Below are 20,681 nucleotides of genomic sequence, written 5' to 3'. Positions count from 1 at the left end.
GGCCTTAAAGGGGCAACGCCCTCTTAAAGGGGCAACGTCTTCTTAAAAGGGCAATGGCTTCTTAAAGGGGCAACGCCCTCTTAAAGGGGCAACGTCTTCTTAAAAGGGCAACGGCTTCTTAAAAGGGCAACGGCTTCTTAAAGGGGCAACGTCTTCTTAAAAGGGCAACGACTTCTTAAAGGGGCAACGGCTTCTTAAAGGGGCAACGGCTTCTTAAAAGGGCAATGGCGGCTTAAAAGGGCAATGGCGCCTTAAAAGGGCAACGCCGTCTTAAAAGGGCAACGAGCCCCGCCCATTCCTGGCTTTAATTAGCGCGGCCACGCCCCCAGCTCTTAATTAGCGGCACAAAGGAACCCTAAAAACAACTCCGGGAGGGGCCTGGAAATTCCCAAAAATCTCCCCCACAAAAGCATTCCCCAAAATTCTTCCGGGAGCCTCCCCCCCCCCAAAAAAAAAACAAAAAAACTGCCCCAAATTCCCAAAAAATTCATCCCAAAAAAAAAAAACAAACCCAAAATTCCCCAAAAAAAAACCCATCCGAAACCACTCCCCTCCCTTCCAAAAATTCCCCAAAAAATAAAAAAACTCCTCCGCCCCCCCCACCCCCCACGCGATGACGTCACCGCCAGTCAGCTGACCCCGGTGGGGGGGGGTGGGGGAGGGGCTGACCACATCCTGCCCCTCCCCCACCCCCCCAAAAAAAAAAAAAAAACCCAAAAAAAAACCCCCAAAAAATTTGGGGGCGCCCCTTTGCTCCTCCCGCCCGCCAGGGGGCGCTCACCTTTTCCCAAAAAAAAACCCAAAAACCCCCCAAAAAAAACCCCAAAAAAACCCCAAAAATCGGGTTTTTTTGGTTTTTTTTTTTCCCTGCTGGCCCCTCCCCCACCCCAAGCCCCTCCCCCCACCCCCGATTTTTTTTTTTTTTTTTTTTTGGGGATTTTTTTTTTTCCCTTTTTTTTCCCCCTCCCCAATCGCAGCGCCGCTCCCGGAGATGCTCCTGGCGCTCCTGATTTTTTGGGGGGTCCTCCCCCCCCCCGCCGACCCCCAGCCCCGCTTCTCGCCCGAGGTGAGACCCCCCCCCCCCGGGACCCCCCCAAAAAAACCCAAAATCCGGTGATTTTACCCCAAAAAACCCCGAAAATCCGGTGCTTTTATCCCAAAAAACACCGAAAATCCGGTGTTTTTACCCCAAAAAACCCCAAAATCCGGTGCTTTTATCCCAAAAAACACCGAAAATCCGGTGTTTTTACCCCAGAAAACACCGAAAATCCGGTGATTTTACCCCAAAAAACACCGAAAATCCGGTGATTTTACCCCAAAAAACCCAAAAATCCGGTGCTTTTACCCCCAAAAAAACCCAAAATCGAGGGATTTTACCCCAAATTCCGGCGGGTTACCCCAAGAAACTCCAAAATCCGGCGATTTTAACCCAAAAAAAACCCCAAATTCCGCAAATTCCGGCGATTTTAACCCAAAAAAACTCCAAAATCCGGCGCTTTTGCCCCCGAAAAAAATCCCCAAATCCAGCGATTTTAACCCAAAAATCCCCAAAATTTGGCGATTTTAACCCAAAAATCCTCAAAATTCGGTGATTTTAACCCAAAAATCCCCAAAATTCGGTGCTTTTAACCCAAAAATCCCCAAAATTCGGCGGTTTTAACCCAAAAATCCTCAAAATTCGGCGATTTTAACCCAAAAATCCCAAAAATCCGGCGGTTTTAACCCAAAAACCCCCAAAATCCGGCGGTTTTAACCCAAAAAAAACCAAATCCGCGGTTTTAACCCAAAAAAACCCAAATCCGCGGTTTTAACCCAAAAAACCCCAAAATTCCGCTATTTTAACCCCAAAACCACCGAAAATCCGGTGGTTTTAACCCAAAAATCCCCAAATCCGCGGTTTTAACCCAAAAAAAACCCCGAAAATCCGGTGATTTTAACCCAAAAATCCCCAAATCCGCGGTTTTAACCCAAAATCCGGCGATTTTAACCCAAAAAAAACCCCCAAAATCCGGCGGTTTTACCCCAAAATTCCAGAGGTTTTACCCAAAAAAATCCCAAAATCCGGTGATTTAACCCAAAAAAAACCCCAAATCCGATGATTTTACCCCAAAAAATTCCAAAATCCCACGATTTTAACCCAAAAATTTCCAAAATCCGGCGGTATTACCTAAAAAAACCCAAAATCCGGTGATTTCACCCCAAAAAAACCCCAAATTATTTTGGTTTTACCCCAAAAAACCCAAAATCCAGAATTTTCACCCCAAAAAACCCAAAATCCGGTGATTTCACCCCAAAAACCCCAAATAATTCCGTTTTTTGCCCAAAATTTGGAATTTTTACCCCCAAAAATCCCAAAATCCAGAGATTTCACCCCAAATTTCCGCGACTTTTTGGGGATGGAAACTCCAAATTTCGGCTCGGGACCCCCAAATTTTGGGTAAAAATCCGCAAATTTTGGGTAAAAATTCACAAATTTTGGGTAAAAACCCCCAAATTTTGGGTCGAAATCCCCAATTTTGGGCCAAAAATCCCCAAATTTCGACTCGAGACCCCCAAATTTTGGGTAAAACCCCCAAATTTTGGGTAAAAACCCCCAAATTTTGGGTAAAAATTCACAAATTTTGGGTAAAAACCCCCAAATTTTGGGTCCAAATCCCCAAATTTCCCCCCTGAACCCCCAAATTTCTCATCGGGCCCCCCAAATTTTGGGGTGAAATCCCCAAATTTCGGCTCAGAACCCCAAATTTTGGGTTAAAATCCCCAAATTTTGGGTTAAAATCCCCAAATTTTGGGGCTTTTCCCTTGCCCGCCCCTCCCCCCCCCGCCACGTCTCCCTCTCGCCCCTCCCCCACCCTTTTTTTTGGGTTTTTTGGGTTTTTTTGGGTTTGGTTTTTTTGGGTTTTGGGTTTTTTTGGGGGAAGGCGCCGAAACTTCCGTTTTTTCCCCCAAAAAAATCCCCAAAAATCCCAAAAATCCGCGCGGGGGGGGGGGGAGGGGCGAGACGTGGCCACCGCCGCCCCTCCCCCCCCTCCCCATTTTCCGCTTTTTCCCCCAAAATTTCCCAAAAATTAAAAAATTTTGGGAAGGGGAGGGGGGGAGGGGCGGCCACGCCCAAAATTGCCCAAAATTTCCCGAATTATCCCCAAAAAAATTCCCAAAAAAGCCGAAAATGACGCGCGGGGGGGGGGGGGGAGGGGGAGGGACCCGGAATTGGATTCGGGAGCCCCAAAAATGCCCCAAAATGCCCCAAAATTCACCCGGGAACCCAAAATTGCCCAAAAATGCCCCAAAATTCTCCAAAATTTACCCAGGAGCCCCAAATCCACCCGGGATCCCCAAAAATGCCCCAAATTTGCCCAAAATTTGCCTAAAATTGCCCCAAAAATGGCCCCAAAATTCACCCGGGACCCCAAAATTGCCCAAAAATGCCCAAAAATGCCCCAAAATTCACCCAGGACCCAAAATTCACCCGAGATCCCCAGAAATGCCCCAAAATTGCCCAAAATTTTCCCAAAAATTGCCCAAAATTGCCCAAAATTGCCCAAAATTCACCCGGGAGCCCCAAAATTGCCCAAAATGCCCCAAAATTGCCCAAAAATGCCCCAAAATTGACCTGGGACCCCAAAATTCACCCGGGATCCCCAGAAATGCCCCAAAATTTCCCAAAATTTCCCAAAAATTGCCCAAAATTGCCCAAAATTGCCCAAAAATTGACCTGGGACCCCAAAATTCACCCGGGATCCCCAGAAATGCCCCAAAATTTCCCAAAATTTCCCAAAAATTGCCCAAAATTGCCCAAAAATGCCCCAAAATTGCCCAAAATTCACGCGGGACCCCAAAATTCACCCGAGATCCCCAAAATTGCCCCAAAATGCCCCAAAGTTCACCCGGGACCCCAAAATTGCCCAAAAATGCCCAAAATTCACCCAGGATCCCCAAAATTGCCCAAAATTGCCCCAAATTGCCCCAAATTGCCCCAAATTGCTCAAAAATGCCCCAAAATTCTCCTGGGAAACCCAAAATTCACCCAGGATCCCCAAAATTGCCCAAAAATGCCCAAAATTGCCCAAAAATGCCCCAAAATTCACCTAGGACCCCAAAATTGCCCAAAAATTGCCCAAAATTGCCCCAAAAATGCCCCAAAATTTTCCTGGGAACCCCAAAATTGCCCAAAATGGCCCAAAATTTCACTCGGGAGCCCCAAAATTTGACCTAAAAGGCCCAAAATTGCCCCAAAATTCACCCAGAAAAATCCTCCCAAAAATCAGGAAAATCCTCCCCCAAAAAAATTGGGAAAAAATAAAAATCAGGGAAAATCCCCCCAAAATATTTCCCGATTTTTTGGGGATTTTTTCCTGATTTTTTAGGGATTTTTTCTGATTTTTTTTGATTTTTTCCCGATTTTTAGTGATTTTTTCCCCGATTTTTTTTAAATCAGCAATCAGGAAAAAAAATCACTCAAAAATCAGGAAAAAAATCCCAAAAAATCGGGAAAAAAAATCACTCAAAAATCGGGGGAAAAATCACTAAAAAATTGGGAAAAAAATCCCGAAAAAACGGGAAAAATCTCAAAAAATCGGAAAAAATGTGTAAAAAATCAGGAAAAAATCCCAAAAAAAAACAGGAAAAAATGCCAAAAACCACAGAAAAATCCCAAAAAATTCGGGGAAAAATCCCAAAAAAATGGGAAAAAAATCACTAAAAATTCGGGAAAAAATCCCTAAAAAATCACAGAAAAATCCAAAAAAATCGGGGAAAGAAATCTCCAAAAAAATCAGGAAAAAAATCCCAAAAAATCGGGGGAAAAAATCACTAAAAAATCGGGGGAAAAATCACTAAAAAATTGGAAAAAAAATTCCAAAAAATCGGGAGAAATCTCAAAAAATCGGGAAAAAATCCCAAAAAATCTGGGAAAAAATCCCAAAAAAATACCAAAAAATCGGGGAAAAAATTCCTAAAAAATCAGGAAAAAATCCCAAAAAAATCATGGGAAAAATAAAAAAAAATCAGAAAAAATCCCAAAAAATCAGGAAAAAAATCCCCAAAAAATCAGGAAAAAAATCCCTAAAAAATCAGGGAAAAATCCCAAAAAATCAGGAAAAAATCCCTAAAAAATCATGAAAAAATCCCAAAAAATCGGGGAAAAAATCCCTAAAAAATCCCAAAAAAACCCTGAAAAAATCCCAAAAAAATCATGAAAAAACCCCAAAAAATCAGGAAAAAATCCCAAAAAATCATGAAAAAATCCCTAAAAAATCAGGAAAAAAATCCCAAAAAATCACAGAAAAATCCCAAAAAATCGGGAAAAAATCCCAAAAAATCAGGAAAAAATCCCAAAAAATCAGAAAAAAATCCCTAAAAAATCAGGAAAAAATCCCAAAAAAATCAGGAAAAAATCCAAAAAAATCGGGGGAAAAATCCCTAAAAAATCATGAAAAAATCGCTAAAAAATCCCAAAAAACCCCTAAAAAAATCAGGAAAAAATCCCAAAAAATCGGGAAATTCCCCAAAACCCGTGAATTCTCCCCAAATTTGTATTTCCCAGGCGTGGCTGCAGCAGTACGGGTACCTGGCGCCCGGCGAGCTGCGGGTCCCCAAAAGATCGGGAAAAAATCGGGGAAAAATCACTAAAAATTGGGAAAAAATCCCAAAAAATCAGAAAAAATCCCTAAAAAATCTGGAAAAAATCCCCAAAAAATCAGGAAAAAATCCCTAAAAAATCATGAAAAAATCCCTAAAAAATCATGAAAAAAATCCCAAAAAATCACAGAAAAATCCCAAAAAATCAGAAAAAAATTCCAAAAAAATCAGGAAAAAATCCCAAAAAATCAGAAAAAAACCCCAAAAAATCAGGAAAATCCCCAAAACCCGTGAATTCTCCCCAAATTTGTATTTCCCAGGCGTGGCTGCAGCAGTACGGGTACCTGGCGCCCGGCGAGCTGCGGGCGCGGCCCCGCCAAGGCGGCATCCCCAAAAGATCGGGAAAAAATCGGGGAAAAATCACTAAAAATCGGGAAAAAATAAAAAAAAAAATCAGAAAAAAATCCCTAAAAAATCTGGAAAAAATCCCCAAAAATCAGGAAAAAATCCCTAAAAAATGAGGAAAAAAATCCCTAAAATATCAGGAAAAAATCCCAAAAAATCAGGAAAAAATCCCTAAAGAATGAGGATAAAATCCCTAAAAAATCAGGAAAAAATCCCAAAAAATCAGGAAAAAATCCCTAAAATATCAGGAAAAAATCCCAAAAAATCAGGAAAAAATCCCTAAAAAATCATGAAAAAATCCCAAAAAATCCGAAAAAAATTCCCGAAAAATCAGGAAAAAAAATCCCAAAAAATCAGAAGAAAATCCCTAAAAAATCAGGAAAAAAAATCCCAAAAAATCGGGAAAAAATCCCTAAAAATCATGAAAAAATCGAAAAAAAATCAGGAAAAAAATAAAAATAAATCAGGAAAAAATCCCAAAAAATCGGGAAAATCCCCAAAACCCGTGAATTCTCCCCAAATTTGTGTTTTTCCGCAGGCGTGGCTGCAGCAGTACGGGTACCTGGCGCCCGGCGAGCTGCGGGTCCCCAAAAGATTGGGAAAAAATCGGGGAAAAATCACTAAAAATCGGGAAAAAATCCCAAAAAATCAGGAAAAAATCCCTACAAAGTGAGGAAAAAAATCCCTAAAAAATAAGAAAAAAATCCCTAAAATATCAGGAAAAAATCCCAAAAAATCAGGAAAAAATCCCTAAAAAATCATGAAAAAATCCCAAAAAATCAGGAAAAAAATCCCAAAAAATCGGAAAAAATCCCTAAAAAATCAGGAAAAAAAAATCCCAAAAAATCACAGAAAAATACCAAAAAATCGGGAAAAATCTCAAAAAATCGGACAAAAAATGTGTAAAAAATCAGGAAAAAATCTAAAAAAATCCCAAAAAATCAGGAAAAAATCCCCGAAAAATCAGGAAAAAATCCCTAAAAAATCAGGAAAAAATCCCAAAAAATCGGGGAAAAAATCTCTAAAAAATCATGAAAAAATCCCTAAAAAATCCCAAAAAACCCCTAAAAAAATCAGGAAAAAATCCCAAAAAATCAGAAAAAAATCCCAAAAAATCAGGAAATTCCCCAAAACCCGTGAATTCTCCCCAAATTTGTGTTTTTCCCCAGGCGTGGCTGCAGCAGTACGGGTACCTGGCGCCCGGCGAGCTGCGGGCGCGGCCCCGCCAAGGCGGCATCCCCAAAAGATTGGGAAAAAATCGGGGAAAAATCACTAAAAATCGGGAAAAAATAAAAAAAAAAATCAGAAAAAAATCCCTAAAAAATCTGGAAAAAATCCCAAAAAATCGGGGAAAAAAATCACTAAAAAATCGGGGGAAAAATCACTAAAAAATTGGAAAAAAAATCCTGAAGAATTGGGAAAAATCTCAAAAAATCAGAAAAAATGTGTAAAAAATCGGGAAAAAATCCCAAAAAATCTGGAAAAAATCCCCAAAAAATAATGAAAAAAATCCCCAAAAAAATACCAAAAAATCGGGGAAAAAATCCCTAAAAAATCAGGAAAAAATCCCAAAAAAATCATGGGAAAAAAAAAAAATCAGAAAAAAATCCCTAAAAAATCAGGAAAAAATCCCAAAAAAATCAGGAAAAAATCCCAAAAAATCAGGAAAAAATTCCCAAAAAATCATGAAAAAAATCCCTAAAAAATCATGAAAAAATCCCTAAAAAATCCCAAAAAAACCCTAAAAAAATCAGGAAAAAATCCCAAAAAATCATGAAAAAATCCCTAAAAAATCCCAAAAAATCCCTAAAAAAATCAGGAAAAAAATCCCAAAAAATCGGGAAATTCCCCAAAACCCGTGAATTCTCCCCAAATTTGTATTTCCCAGGCGTGGCTGCAGCAGTACGGGTACCTGGCGCCCGGCGAGCTGCGGGTCCCCAAAAGATCGGGAAAAAATCGGGGAAAAATCACTAAAAATTGGGAAAAAATCCCAAAAAATCAGAAAAAATCCCTAAAAAATCTGGAAAAAATCCCCAAAAAATCAGGAAAAAATCCCTAAAAAATCATGAAAAAATCCCTAAAAAATCATGAAAAAAATCCCAAAAAATCACAGAAAAATCCCAAAAAATCAGAAAAAAATTCCAAAAAAATCAGGAAAAAATCCCAAAAAATCAGAAAAAAACCCCAAAAAATCAGGAAAATCCCCAAAACCCGTGAATTCTCCCCAAATTTGTATTTCCCAGGCGTGGCTGCAGCAGTACGGGTACCTGGCGCCCGGCGAGCTGCGGGCGCGGCCCCGCCAAGGCGGCATCCCCAAAAGATCGGGAAAAAATCGGGGAAAAATCACTAAAAATCGGGAAAAAATAAAAAAAAAATCAGAAAAAAATCCCTAAAAAATCTGGAAAAAATCCCCAAAAATCAGGAAAAAATCCCTAAAAAATGAGGAAAAAAATCCCTAAAATATCAGGAAAAAATCCCAAAAAATCAGGAAAAAATCCCTAAAGAATGAGGATAAAATCCCTAAAAAATCAGGAAAAAATCCCAAAAAATCAGGAAAAAATCCCAAAAAAATCATGAAAAAACCCCAAAAAATCAGGATAAAATCCCAAAAAAACACAGAAAAATCCCCAAAAAATCATTAAAAAATCCCAAAAAAATCAGGAATAAAATCCCTAAAAAATCAGGAAAAAATCCCAAAAAATCAGGAAAAAAATCCCTAAAATATCAGGAAAAAATCCCAAAAAATCAGGAAAGAATCCCTAAAAAATCATGAAAAAATCCCAAAAAATCAGGAAAAAATCCCTAAAAAATCGGGGAAAAAATCCCTAAAAAATCGGGAAAAAATCCCAAAAAATCCGAAAAAAATTCCCGAAAAATCTGGAAAAAATCCCTAAAAAATCATGGGAAAAATAAAAAAAAAATCAGAAAAAATCCCAAAAAAATCAGGAAAAAATCCCAAAAAATCGGGAAATTCCCCAAAACCCGTGAATTCTCCCCAAAATCTCAAATTTGTATTTTTCCCCAGGCGTGGCTGCAGCAGTACGGGTACCTGGCGCCCGGCGAGCTGCGGGCGCGGCCCCGCCAAGGCGGCATCCCCAAAAGATTGGGAAAAAATCGGGGAAAATCCCCAAAAAATCAGGAAAAAATCCCAAAAAATCACAGAAAAATCCCAAAAAATCCGGAAAAAAAATCCCCCAAAAAATCAGGAAAAAATCCCAAAAAATCATTAAAAAATCCCTAAAAAATCATGAAAAAAATCCCAAAAAATCATGAAAAAATCGAAAAAAAATCAGGAAAAAATCCCAAAAAATCAGAAAAAAATCCCAAAAAATCGGGAAAATCCCCAAAACCCGTGAATTCTCCCCAAATTTATGTTTTCCGCAGGCGTGGCTGCAGCAGTACGGGTACCTGGCGCCCGGCGAGCTGCGGGCGCGGCCCCGCCACGGCCCCGCCTCGCTGGCGGCGGCGCTGGCGGCCATGCAGCGCTTCTACGGCCTCCCCGTCACCGGCACGGCCGACGCCGAGACCCTGCGGTCAGTCTGGGGCCAAAAACGGCGATTTCGGGTCAGCGGGAACCAGAAATGGCCATTTTTGGAGTCGTTGTTGGGTTTTGGGGGGAAAAACGGCGATTTTGGGTCATCAGGAAGCAAAAATGTCAGTTTTTGGGGCCACTATTGGGTTTTGGGGGGAAAAACGGGGATTTTGGGTCAACGGGAACCAGAAATGGCCGGTTTTGGGTCATGGTTGGGTTTTGGGGGGAAAAACGGCGATTTGGGGTCGCTTGGATCCAAAAATGGCCATTTATGGGTTATGGTTGGGTTTTGAGGTGAAAAATGGCGATTTTGGGTCAACAGGAGCCAAAAATGGCCATTTTTGGGTCGTTGTTGGGTTTTGGGGGGAAAAGCGGCGATTTGGGGTCATCGGGAACCAAAAATGTCAGGTTTTGGGCCACTATTGGGTTTTGGGGTGAAAAACGGCGATTTTGGGTCATTTGGATACAGAAATGGCCATTTTTTGGGTCATTGTTGGGTTTTGAGGTGAAAAATGGCGATTTTGGGTCAACGGGAACCAAAAATGGCCAGTTTTGGGTTGTGGTTGGGTTTTGGGGGGAAAAACGGCGATTTTGGGTCAACAGGAGCCAAAAATGTCAGTTTTTGGGGCCACTATTGGGTTTTGAGGTGAAAAATGGCGATTTTGGGTCATTGGGAACCAGAAATGGCCATTTTTGGGTCGTTGTTGGGTTTTGGGGGGAAAAACGGCGATTTTGGGGTCATCAGGAACCAAAAATGTCAGTTTTTGGGACCACTATTGGGTTTTGGGGTGAAAAATGGCGATTTTGGGTCATTGGGAACCAGAAATGGCCGGGTTTGGGTCGTGGTTGGGTTTTGGGGGGAAAAATGGCGATTTTGGGTCATTTGGAACCAGAAATGTCAGTTTTTGGGGCCAATATTGGGTTTTGGGGCCAAAAACAAAGATTTTGGGTCAACAGGAGCCAAAAATGGCCATTTTTGGGTCATTATTGGGTTTTGGGGTGAAAAACTGCAATTTTGGGTCATTTGGAATCAAAAATGGCCATTTTTGGGGTCACTGTTGAGTTTTGGGTCAAAAAACGGGGATTTTGGGTCATCGGGAACCAGAAATGGCCATTTTTAAATCACCGTTGGGTTTTGGGGTGAAAAACGGGGATTTTGGGTCCCATGGAATCAGAAATGGCCATTTTTGGGGTCACCGTTGGGTTTTGGGGAGAATTTGGGATTTTTTTTTAAATTTTTTTGGGGATTTTTGGAATTTTGGGGACTTTTTTTGGATTTTTGCAATTTTGGGGATTTTTGTGGATTTTTTGGGGATTTTTTGGGGATTTTTGGAATATTGGGGATTTTTGGGGGACTTTTGGGGATTTTTTGAATTTTTGGGATTTTTGGGATTTTTGGGGGATTTTTTGGGGATTTTTTGGGGAGTTTTTGGAATTTTTGCAGATTTTTGGGAATTTTTGCGGATTTTTGGATTTCTTTTGGATTTTTGAATTTTGGGGGATTTTTTGGGGATTTTTGGGGGGATTTTGGGGATTTTTTGAATTTTGGGGATTTTTGGGATTTTTGGGGATTTTTTGGGGATTTTTTGGGGATTTTTTGGGAGTTTTTGGAATTTTTGCAGATTTTTGGGAATTTTTGCGGATTTTTGGATTTCTTTTGGATTTTTGAATTTTTGGGGGATTTTTTGGGGATTTTTGGGGGGATTTTGGGGATTTTTTGGATTTTTTTGAATTTGGGAAGTTTGGATTTTTTTGGGGCTTTATTTGAATTTTGGGAATTTTTGGACATTTTGGGAATTTCGGGGTTTTTGGAGATTTGAGGATTTTTTGAATTTCGGGGGATTTTGGATTTTTGGGGAAATTTTGGGATTTTTCGGGGGGGTTTGGGCACCAAAATTTGGGATTTTCTCAGGCGCGGATTCCAGACTGGTTTATACTGGTTTATACTGGTCCATACCGGTCCATACTGGTCCATACTGGTCCATACTGGTTTATACTGGTCCATACTGGTCCATACTGGTCCATACTGGTCCATACTGGTCCATACTGGTTCATACCGGTCCGTACTGGTCCATACTGGTCCGTACTGGTTTATAGTGTCCCATACTGGTCCGTACTGGTCCATACTGGTCCGTACTGGTCCATACTGGTCCATACTGGTCCGTACCGGTCCGTACTGGTCCATACTGGTCCGTACTGGTCCATACTGGTCCGTACTGGTCCATACTGGTCCGTACTGGTCCATACTGGTCCACACTGGTCCATACTGGTCCACACTGGTCCATACTGGTCCATACCGGTCCGTACTGGTCCATACTGGTCCATACCGGTCCATACCAGTCCATACTGGTTCGTACTGGTCCGTACTGGTCCGTACTGGTCCATACTGGTCCGTACCGGTCCATACTGGTCCGTACTGGTTTATAGTGTCCCATACTGGTTTATACTGGTCCGTACTGGTCCATACCAGTCCATACCGGTCCATACTGGTCCGTACTGGTCCATACTGGTCCATACTGGTCCATACCGGTCCGTACTGGTCCGTACTGGTCCATACTGGTCCGTACTGGTCCATACTGGTCCGTACTGGTCCATACCGGTCCATACCAGTCCATACCAGTCCATACTGGTCCGTACTGGTCCATACTGGTTTATACTGGTCCGTACTGGTCCGTACTGGTCCATACCAGTCCATACCAGTCCATACCGGTCCGTACCGGTCCGTACTGGTCCGTACTGGTCCGTACTGGTCCGTACTGGTCCATACCGGTCCATACCGGTCCATACTGGTCCGTACTGGTCCGTACTGGTCCATACTGGTCCGTACTGGTTCCAGGGCCATGCTCCGGCCCAGGTGCGGCGTCCCCGATAAATTCGGGCCCCAGGTGAAGGCGCAGGTGCGGCGGCGCCGCTTCGCCCTGCAGGGGCTGCGCTGGGAGCAGCCCGAGATCACCTACAGGTAACCACAGCTGGCACACCTGGGCACACCTGGGCACAGCTGGGCACACCTGGGCACACCTGGGAGGGGGAAAACAAAAAAAACCCGGTGAAATTTGGGTGAAAAATGGGGATTTTGTGTGAAAAATGGGTATTCTGGGTGAAAAATGGGGATTTTAGGGGGTTTGGGCACAGCTGGCACAGCTGGCACAGCTGGCACAGGTAATGGCACACCTGGGCACACCTGGGCACACCTGGGCACACCTGGGCACACCTGGGAGGGGGAAAATGCAAAAAACCCGGTGAAATTTGGGTGGAAAATGGGGATTTTGGGGTGAAAAATGGGGATTTTGGGGGGTTTGGGCACAGGTGGGCACACCTGGGCACACCTGGCACAGGTAACCACACCTGGGCACACCTGGGCACACCTGGGCACACCTGGGCACACCTGGGAGGGGGAAAACGAAAAAAACCCGGTGAAATTTGGGTGAAAAACGGGGATTTTGGGGTGAAAAATGGGGATTTTGGGTGAAAAATGGGGATTTTGGGGGGTTTGGGCACAGCTGGCACAGCTGGCACGGGTGGCACAGGTAACCACACCTGGGCACACCTGGGCACACCTGGGCACAGCTGGGCACAGCTGGGAGGGGGAAAACAAAAAAAATCCGGTGAAATTTGGGTGAAAAACGGGGATTTTGGGGTGAAAAATGGGGATTTTGGGGTGAAAAATGGGGATTTTGGGGGGTTTGGGCACAGCTGGGCAGAGCTGGCACGGCTGGCACAGGTAACCACACCTGGGCACACCTGGGCACACCTGGGCACAGCTGGGAGGGGGAAAATTAAAAAAACCCGGTGAAATTTGGGTGAAAAATGGGGATTTTGGGGTGAAAAACGGGGATTTTGGGTGAAAAATGGGGATTTGGGGGGCTTGGGCACAGCTGGCACAGCTGGCACACGTGGCACAGGTAACCACACCTGGGCACACCTGGGCACAGCTGGGAGGGGGAAAACGAAAAAAACCCGGTGAAATTTGGGTGAAAAATGGGGATTTTGGGGTGAAAAATGGGGATTTTGGGTGAAAAATGGGGATTTTGGGGGGTTTGGGCACAGCTGGGCACACCTGGGCACACCTGGGGTTACAGTGACACACCTGGGCACACCTGGGGCATACCTGGAGCTTGCCTTGGCACACCTGGGCACACCTGGGCACACCTGGGGGTTACCTGGGCACACCTGGGCGTTACCAGGACACACCTGGGCACACCTGGGGTACACCTGGGGCACATTTGGGGCACACCTGGGCACACCTGGGCACACCTGGGCGTTACCAGGACACAGCTGGGACACACCTGGGGCACACCTGGGCATTACCAGGACACACCTGGGGCACACCTGGGGCACATTTGGGACACACCTGGGCACACCTGGGGTTACCTGGGCACACCTGGGCGTTACCTGGACACACCAGGACACACCTGGGCACACCTGGGGCACATTTGGGACACACCTGGGCACACCTGGGGTTACCTGGGCACATTTGGGGCACACCTGGGCACACCTGGGCACACCTGGGGGTTACCTGGGCACACCTGGGCGTTACCAGGACACACCTGGGCACACCTGGGGGTTACCTGGGCACGCCTGGGTGTTACCAGGACACACCTGGGACACACCTGCGCATTACCAGGACACACCTGGGGCACACCTGGGGCACATTTGGGACACACCTGGGCACACCTGGAGTTACCTGGGGGTTACCTGGGCACACCTGGGCGTTACCAGGACACACCTGGGCACACCTGGGGCACATTTGGGACACACCTGGGCACACCTGGGGTTACCTGGGCACATTTGGGGCACACCTGGGCACACCTGGAGTTACCTGGGGGTTACCTGGGCACACCTGGGCATTACCAGGACACACCTGGGCACACCTGGGGGTTACCTGGGCACACCTGGGTGTTACCAGGACACACCTGGGCACACCTGGGACACACCTGGGACACACCTGGGGTTACCTGGGCACATTTGGGACACACCTGGGCACACCTGGAGTTACCTGGGGGTTACCTGGGCACACCTGGGCATTACCAGGACACACCTGGGCACACCTGGGGGTTACCTGGGCACACCTGGGCATTACCAGGACACACCTGGGACACACCTGGGCACACCTGGGGCACACCTGGGGGTTACCTGGGCACACCTGGGGCACACCTGGGCGTTACCCAGGGGTTACCCGGGCACACCCGCGCCCCACCTGAGATGACGGGCGGCGCCCCCTCCCCGCAGCATCCAGAACTACACGCCCAAGGTGGGCGAGGCGGGCACGCGCGCCGCCATCCGCCGCGCCTTCCAGGTGTGGGCGGCGGCCGCGCCGGCGCTGCGCTTCCGCGAGGTGCCGTACGGGCGGATCCGCGCCGGCGCCGCGCCCGGCGCCGACATCATGGTGCTGTTCGCCGAGGGCTTCCACGGCGACGCGGCGCCCTTCGACGGGCCCGGCGGATTCCTGGCGCACGCCTACTTCCCCGGGCCGCACATCGGCGGCGACACGCACTTCGACGGCGCCGAGCCCTGGACGCGGCGCGGGGACGACCTCAGCGGTGAGGGATGGGGGAAATGGGGGAAAATGGGGGGAAATGGGGGGAAATGGGGGGAAAATGGGGGGAAATGGGACAAAATGGCGGAAAAGTGGGGGGAAATGGGACAAAATGGCGGAAAATGGGACAAAATGGCGGAAAATGGGACAAAATGGCGGGAAAATTGGACAAAATGGCGGGAAAATTGGACAAAATGGTGGAAAATGAGACAAAATGGCGGAAAATGGGAGAAAATGGCGGAAAAGTGGGGGGAAATGGGACAAAATGGCGGAAAATGGGACAAAATGGCGGAAAAGTGGGGGGAAATGGTGAAAAATGGGACAAAATGGCGGAAAAGTGGGGGGGAAATAGTGGAAAATGGGACAAAATGGCGGAAAAGTGGGGTGGAAATGGGACAAAATGGCGGAAAATGGGACAAAATGGCGGAAAAATGGGACAAAATGGCAGAAAATGGGACAAAGTGGTGGAAAATGAGACAAAATGGCAGAAAATGGGACGAAATGGTGGAAAATGGGACAAAATGGCGGAAAAGTGGGGGGGAAATGGGACAAAATGGTGGAAAATGGGACAAAATGGCGGAAAAGTGGGGGGGAAATGGGACAAAATGGCGGAAAATGAGACAAAATGGCGGAAAATGGGAAAAAATGGTGGAAAAGTGGGGGGGAAATGGTGGAAAATGGGACAAAATGGCAGAAAAGTGGGGGGAAATGGGACAAAATGGCGGAAAATGGGACAAAATGGTGGAAAATGGGACAAAATGGTGGAAAAGTGGGGGGAAAATGGGACAAAATGGTGGAAAATGGGACAAAATGGTGGAAAATGGGACAAAATGGTGGAAAAGTGGGGGGGAAATGGGACAAAATGGCGGAAAATGGGACAAAATGGTGGAAAAGTGGGGGGAAATGGGACAAAATGGTGGAAAATGGGACAAAATGGTGGAAAAGTGGGGGGGAAATGGGACAAAATGGCGGAAAATGGGACAAAATGGCGGAAAAGTGGGGGGGAAATGGGACAAAATGGCAGAAAATGGGACAAAATGGTGGAAAAGTGGGGGGAAATGGGACAAAATGGCGGAAAATGAGACAAAATGGCGGAAAATGAGACAAAATGGCAGAAAATGGGACAAAATGGTGGAAAATGGGACAAAATGGCGGAAAAGTGGGGGGAAATGGGACAAAATGGTGGAAAATGAGACAAAATGGCGGAAAAGTGGGGGGGAAAAGGGACAAAATTGTGGAAAATGGGACAAAATGGCGGAAAATGAGACAAAATGGCGGAAAATGAGACAAAATGGTGGAAAATGGGACAAAATGGCGGAAAAGTGGGGGGAAATGGGACAAAATGGCGGAAAAGTGGGGTGGAAATGGGACAAACGAGACGCACTTCGACGGCGCCGAGCCCTGGACGCGGCGCGGGGACGACCTCAGCGGTGAGGGACGGGGGGATTTGGGGGGAAATGGGGGGAAATGGGGGAAAATGGGGGGAAAATGGTGGAAAATGGGACAAAATGGCGGAAAAGTGGGGGGAAATGGGACAAAATGGCGGAAAATGGGACAAAATGGCGGAAAATGGGACAAAATGGCGGGAAAATTGGACAAAATGGCGGGAAAATTGGACAAAATGGTGGAAAATGAGACAAAATGGCGGAAAATGGGAGAAAATGGCGGAAAAGTGGGGGGAAATGGGACAAAATGGCGGAAAATGGGACAAAATGGCGGAAAAGTGGGGGGAAATGGTGAAAAATGGGACAAAATGGCGGAAAAGTGGGGGGGAAATAGTGGAAAATGGGACAAAATGGCGGAAAAGTGGGGTGGAAATGGGACAAAATGGCGGAAAATGGGACAAAATGGCGGAAAAATGGGACAAAATGGCAGAAAATGGGACAAAGTGGTGGAAAATGAGACAAAATGGCAGAAAATGGGACGAAATGGTGGAAAATGGGACAAAATGGCGGAAAAGTGGGGGGGAAATGGAACAAAATGGTGGAAAATGGGACAAAATGGCGGAAAAGTGGGGGGGAAATGGGACAAAATGGCGGAAAATGGGACAAAATGGCGGAAAATGAGACAAAATGGCGGAAAATGGGAAAAAATGGTGGAAAAGTGGGGGGGAAATGGTGGAAAATGGGACAAAATGGCAGAAAAGTGGGGGGAAATGGGACAAAATGGCGGAAAATGGGACAAAATGGTGGAAAATGGGACAAAATGGTGGAAAAGTGGGGGGAAAATGGGACAAAATGGTGGAAAATGGGACAAAATGGTGGAAAATGGGACAAAATGGTGGAAAAGTGGGGGGGAAATGGGACAAAATGGCGGAAAATGGGACAAAATGGTGGAAAAGTGGGGGGAAATGGGACAAAATGGTGGAAAATGGGACAAAATGGTGGAAAAGTGGGGGGGAAATGGGACAAAATGGCGGAAAATGGGACAAAATGGCGGAAAAGTGGGGGGGAAATGGGACAAAATGGCAGAAAATGGGACAAAATGGTGGAAAAGTGGGGGGAAATGGGACAAAATGGCGGAAAATGAGACAAAATGGCGGAAAATGAGACAAAATGGCAGAAAATGGGACAAAATGGTGGAAAATGGGACAAAATGGCGGAAAAGTGGGGGGAAATGGGACAAAATGGTGGAAAATGAGACAAAATGGCGGAAAAGTGGGGGGAAAAGGGACAAAATTGTGGAAAATGGGACAAAATGGCGGAAAATGAGACAAAATGGCGGAAAATGAGACAAAATGGTGGAAAATGGGACAAAATGGCGGAAAAGTGGGGGGAAATGGGACAAAATGGCGGAAAAGTGGGGTGGAAATGGGACAAACGAGACGCACTTTGACGGCGCTGAGCCCTGGACGCGGTGCGGGGACGACCTCAGCGGTGAGGGACGGGGGGATTTGGGGGGAAATGGGGGAAAATGGGGGAAAATGGGACAAAATGGCGGAAAATGGGACAAAATGGCGGAAAAGTGGGGGGAAATGGTGGAAAATGGGACAAAATGGTGGAAAAGTGGGGGGAAAATGGGACAAAATGGCGGAAAATGGGACAAAATGGTGGAAAAGTGGGGGGGAAATGGGACAAAATGGCGGGAAATGGGACAAAATGGCGGAAAAGTGGGGGGAAATGGGACAAAATGGCGGAAAATGGGACAAAATGGTGGAAAAGTGGGGGGGAAATGGGACAAAATGGCGGAAAATGGGACAAAATGGTGGAAAATGAGACAAAATGGCGGAAAATGGGACAAAATGGTGGAAAATGGGACAAAATGGTGGGAAAATGGGACAAAATGGCGGAAAATGGGGCAAAATGGTGGAAAATGGGACAAAATGGTGGAAAATGGGACAAAATGGTGGAAAATAGGACAAAATGGTGGGAAAATGGGACAAAATGGTGGGAAATAGGACAAAATGGTGGGAAAATGGGACAAAATGGTGGGAAAATGGGACAAAATGGCGGAAAATAGGACAAAATGGTGGGAAAATGGGACAAAATGGTGGGAAAATGGGACAAAATGGCGGAAAATGGGGCAAAATGGTGGAAAATGGGACAAAATGGTGGGAAATGGGACAAAATGGTGGAAAAATGGGGGGAAATGATGGAAAATGGGACAAAATGGTGGAAAAGTGGGGGGACATGGTGGAAAATGGGACAAAATGGCGGAAAATGGAACAAAATGGTGGAAAATGGGACAAAATGGCGGAAAAATGGGACAAAATGGTGGAAAATGGGACAAAATGGCGGAAAAGTGTGGGGGAAATGGGAAAAACGAGACACACTTCGACGGCGCCGAGCCCTGGACGTGGCGCGGGGACGACCTCAGCGGTGAGGGACGGGGGGAAATGGGGGAAAATGGGGAGAAAATGGGACAAAATGGTGGGAAAATGGGACAAAATGGTGGAAAATGGGACAAAATGGGGGAAGAATGGGAGAAAATTGCGGAAAATGTGAGAAAATGGGGAAAATGGGGGAAAGTTGGGGAAAATTGGGGAAAATGTGACCTTGACCTTCCATGACCCAACCATTGACAACGAAGAGGCTCCATTGACCCAACCATTGACAATGAAGAGTCTCCATTGACCTTCCATGACCATGAAGGGTCTCCATGGACCCAACCTTGACCATGAAGAGTCTCCATTGACCTTCCATGACCATGAAGGGTCTCCATGGACCCAACCTTGACCATGAAGGGTCTCCATTGACCTTCCATGACCGTGAAGGGACTCCATTGACCCAACCTTGACCATGAAGGGTCTCCATTGACCCAACCTTGACCATGAAGGGTCTCCATTGACCCAACGTTGACCATGAAGGGTCTCCATGGACCCAACCTTGACCATGGAGGGTCTCCATTGACCTTCCATGACCATGAAGGGTCTCCATGGACCCAACCTTGACCATGAAGGGTCTCCATGGACCCAACCTTGACCATGAAGGGTCTCCATTGACCTTCCATGACCATGAAGGGTTTCCATGGACCCAATGTTGACCATGAAGGGTCTCCATTGACCTTCCATGACCATGAAGGGTCTCCATGGACCCAACCTTGACCATGAAGGGTCTCCATTGACCCAACCTTGACCATGAAGGGTCTCCATGGACCCAACCTTGACCATGAAGGGTCTCCATTGACCTTCCATGACCATGGAGGGTCTCCATGGACCCAACATTGACCATGAAGGGTCTCCATTGACCCAACCTTGACCATGAAGGGTCTCCATGGACCCAACCTTGACCATGAAGGGTCTCCATGGACCCAACCTTGACCATGAAGGGTCTCCATGGACCTCCCATGACCATGAAGGGTCTCCATTGACCCAACCTTGACCATGAAGGGTCTCCATGGACCCAACCTTGACCATGAAGGGTCTTCATTGACCTCCCATGACCATGAAGAGCATCCATTGACCTTCCATGACCATGAAGGGTCTCCATGGACCCAACCTTGACCTTCCATGACCCAACCATTGACCATGAAGGGTCTCCGTTGACCTTCCATGACCATGAAGGGTCTCCATTGACCCAACCTTGACCTCCCATGACCCAACCTTGACCATGGAGGGTCTCCATTGACCCAACCTTGACCTCCCATGACCCAACCTTGACCATGAAGGGTCTCCATGGACCCAACCTTGACCTTCCATGACCCAACCTTGACCATGGAGGGTCTCCATTGGCCCGGCAGGGAACGACCTCTTCCTGGTGGCCGTGCACGAGCTGGGCCACGCGCTGGGCCTGGAGCATTCCAGCGACCCCTCGGCCATCATGGCGCCCTTCTACCAATGGATGGACACCGAGGACTTCCAGCTGCCCGACGACGACCGGCGCGGCATCCAGCAGCTCTACGGTGAGGCGCCGGCGCCGCCGGGGGAAAAACGGGGAAAAATGGGAAAAATCGGGGAGAAATCGGCAAAAATGGGAAAAAAATGGGGAGAAATTGGTGAAAATGGGGGGAAATTGGAAAAATCGGGGAGAAATTGGTGAAAATGGGGGGAAATTGGAAAAATCGGGGAGAAATTGGTGAAAACGGGGGGAAATGGGAAAAATTGGGGAGAAATTGGTGAAAATGGGGGAAATTGGGGAAAAATGGGAAAGTTCGGGGAGAAATTGGTGAAAACGGGGAAAAATGGGAAAA

At 46.2% G+C, this 20,681-nt stretch overlaps 1 protein-coding gene across 2 annotated transcripts in view; it reads left to right on the top strand.

Annotated features, from left to right (window-relative positions):
* The first annotated feature begins 943 nt into the window (after nucleotides 1-943).
* The window catches only part of MMP14 (matrix metallopeptidase 14), a 33,898-nt gene continuing 14,160 nt past the window's right edge, over nucleotides 944-20,681 (top strand). For both annotated transcript variants that reach the window (XM_077789904.2, XM_085565473.1), the window contains exons 1-5: nucleotides 944-1,066; nucleotides 9,370-9,518; nucleotides 12,354-12,476; nucleotides 14,747-15,057; nucleotides 20,232-20,393. In XM_077789904.2, the coding sequence (XP_077646030.2) occupies nucleotides 992-1,066; nucleotides 9,370-9,518; nucleotides 12,354-12,476; nucleotides 14,747-15,057; nucleotides 20,232-20,393 (820 nt within the window). In that variant the 5' untranslated portion in view covers nucleotides 944-991. The remainder of the gene's footprint in view (nucleotides 1,067-9,369; nucleotides 9,519-12,353; nucleotides 12,477-14,746; nucleotides 15,058-20,231; nucleotides 20,394-20,681) is intronic.

Source organism: Lonchura striata, chromosome 36 (assembly GCF_050655825.1).
Source record: "Lonchura striata isolate lonStrDom1 chromosome 36, ASM5065582v1, whole genome shotgun sequence".
Classification (NCBI taxonomy): domain Eukaryota; kingdom Metazoa; phylum Chordata; class Aves; order Passeriformes; family Estrildidae; genus Lonchura; species Lonchura striata.
This window is presented reverse-complemented; position numbering and strand designations above follow the sequence as displayed.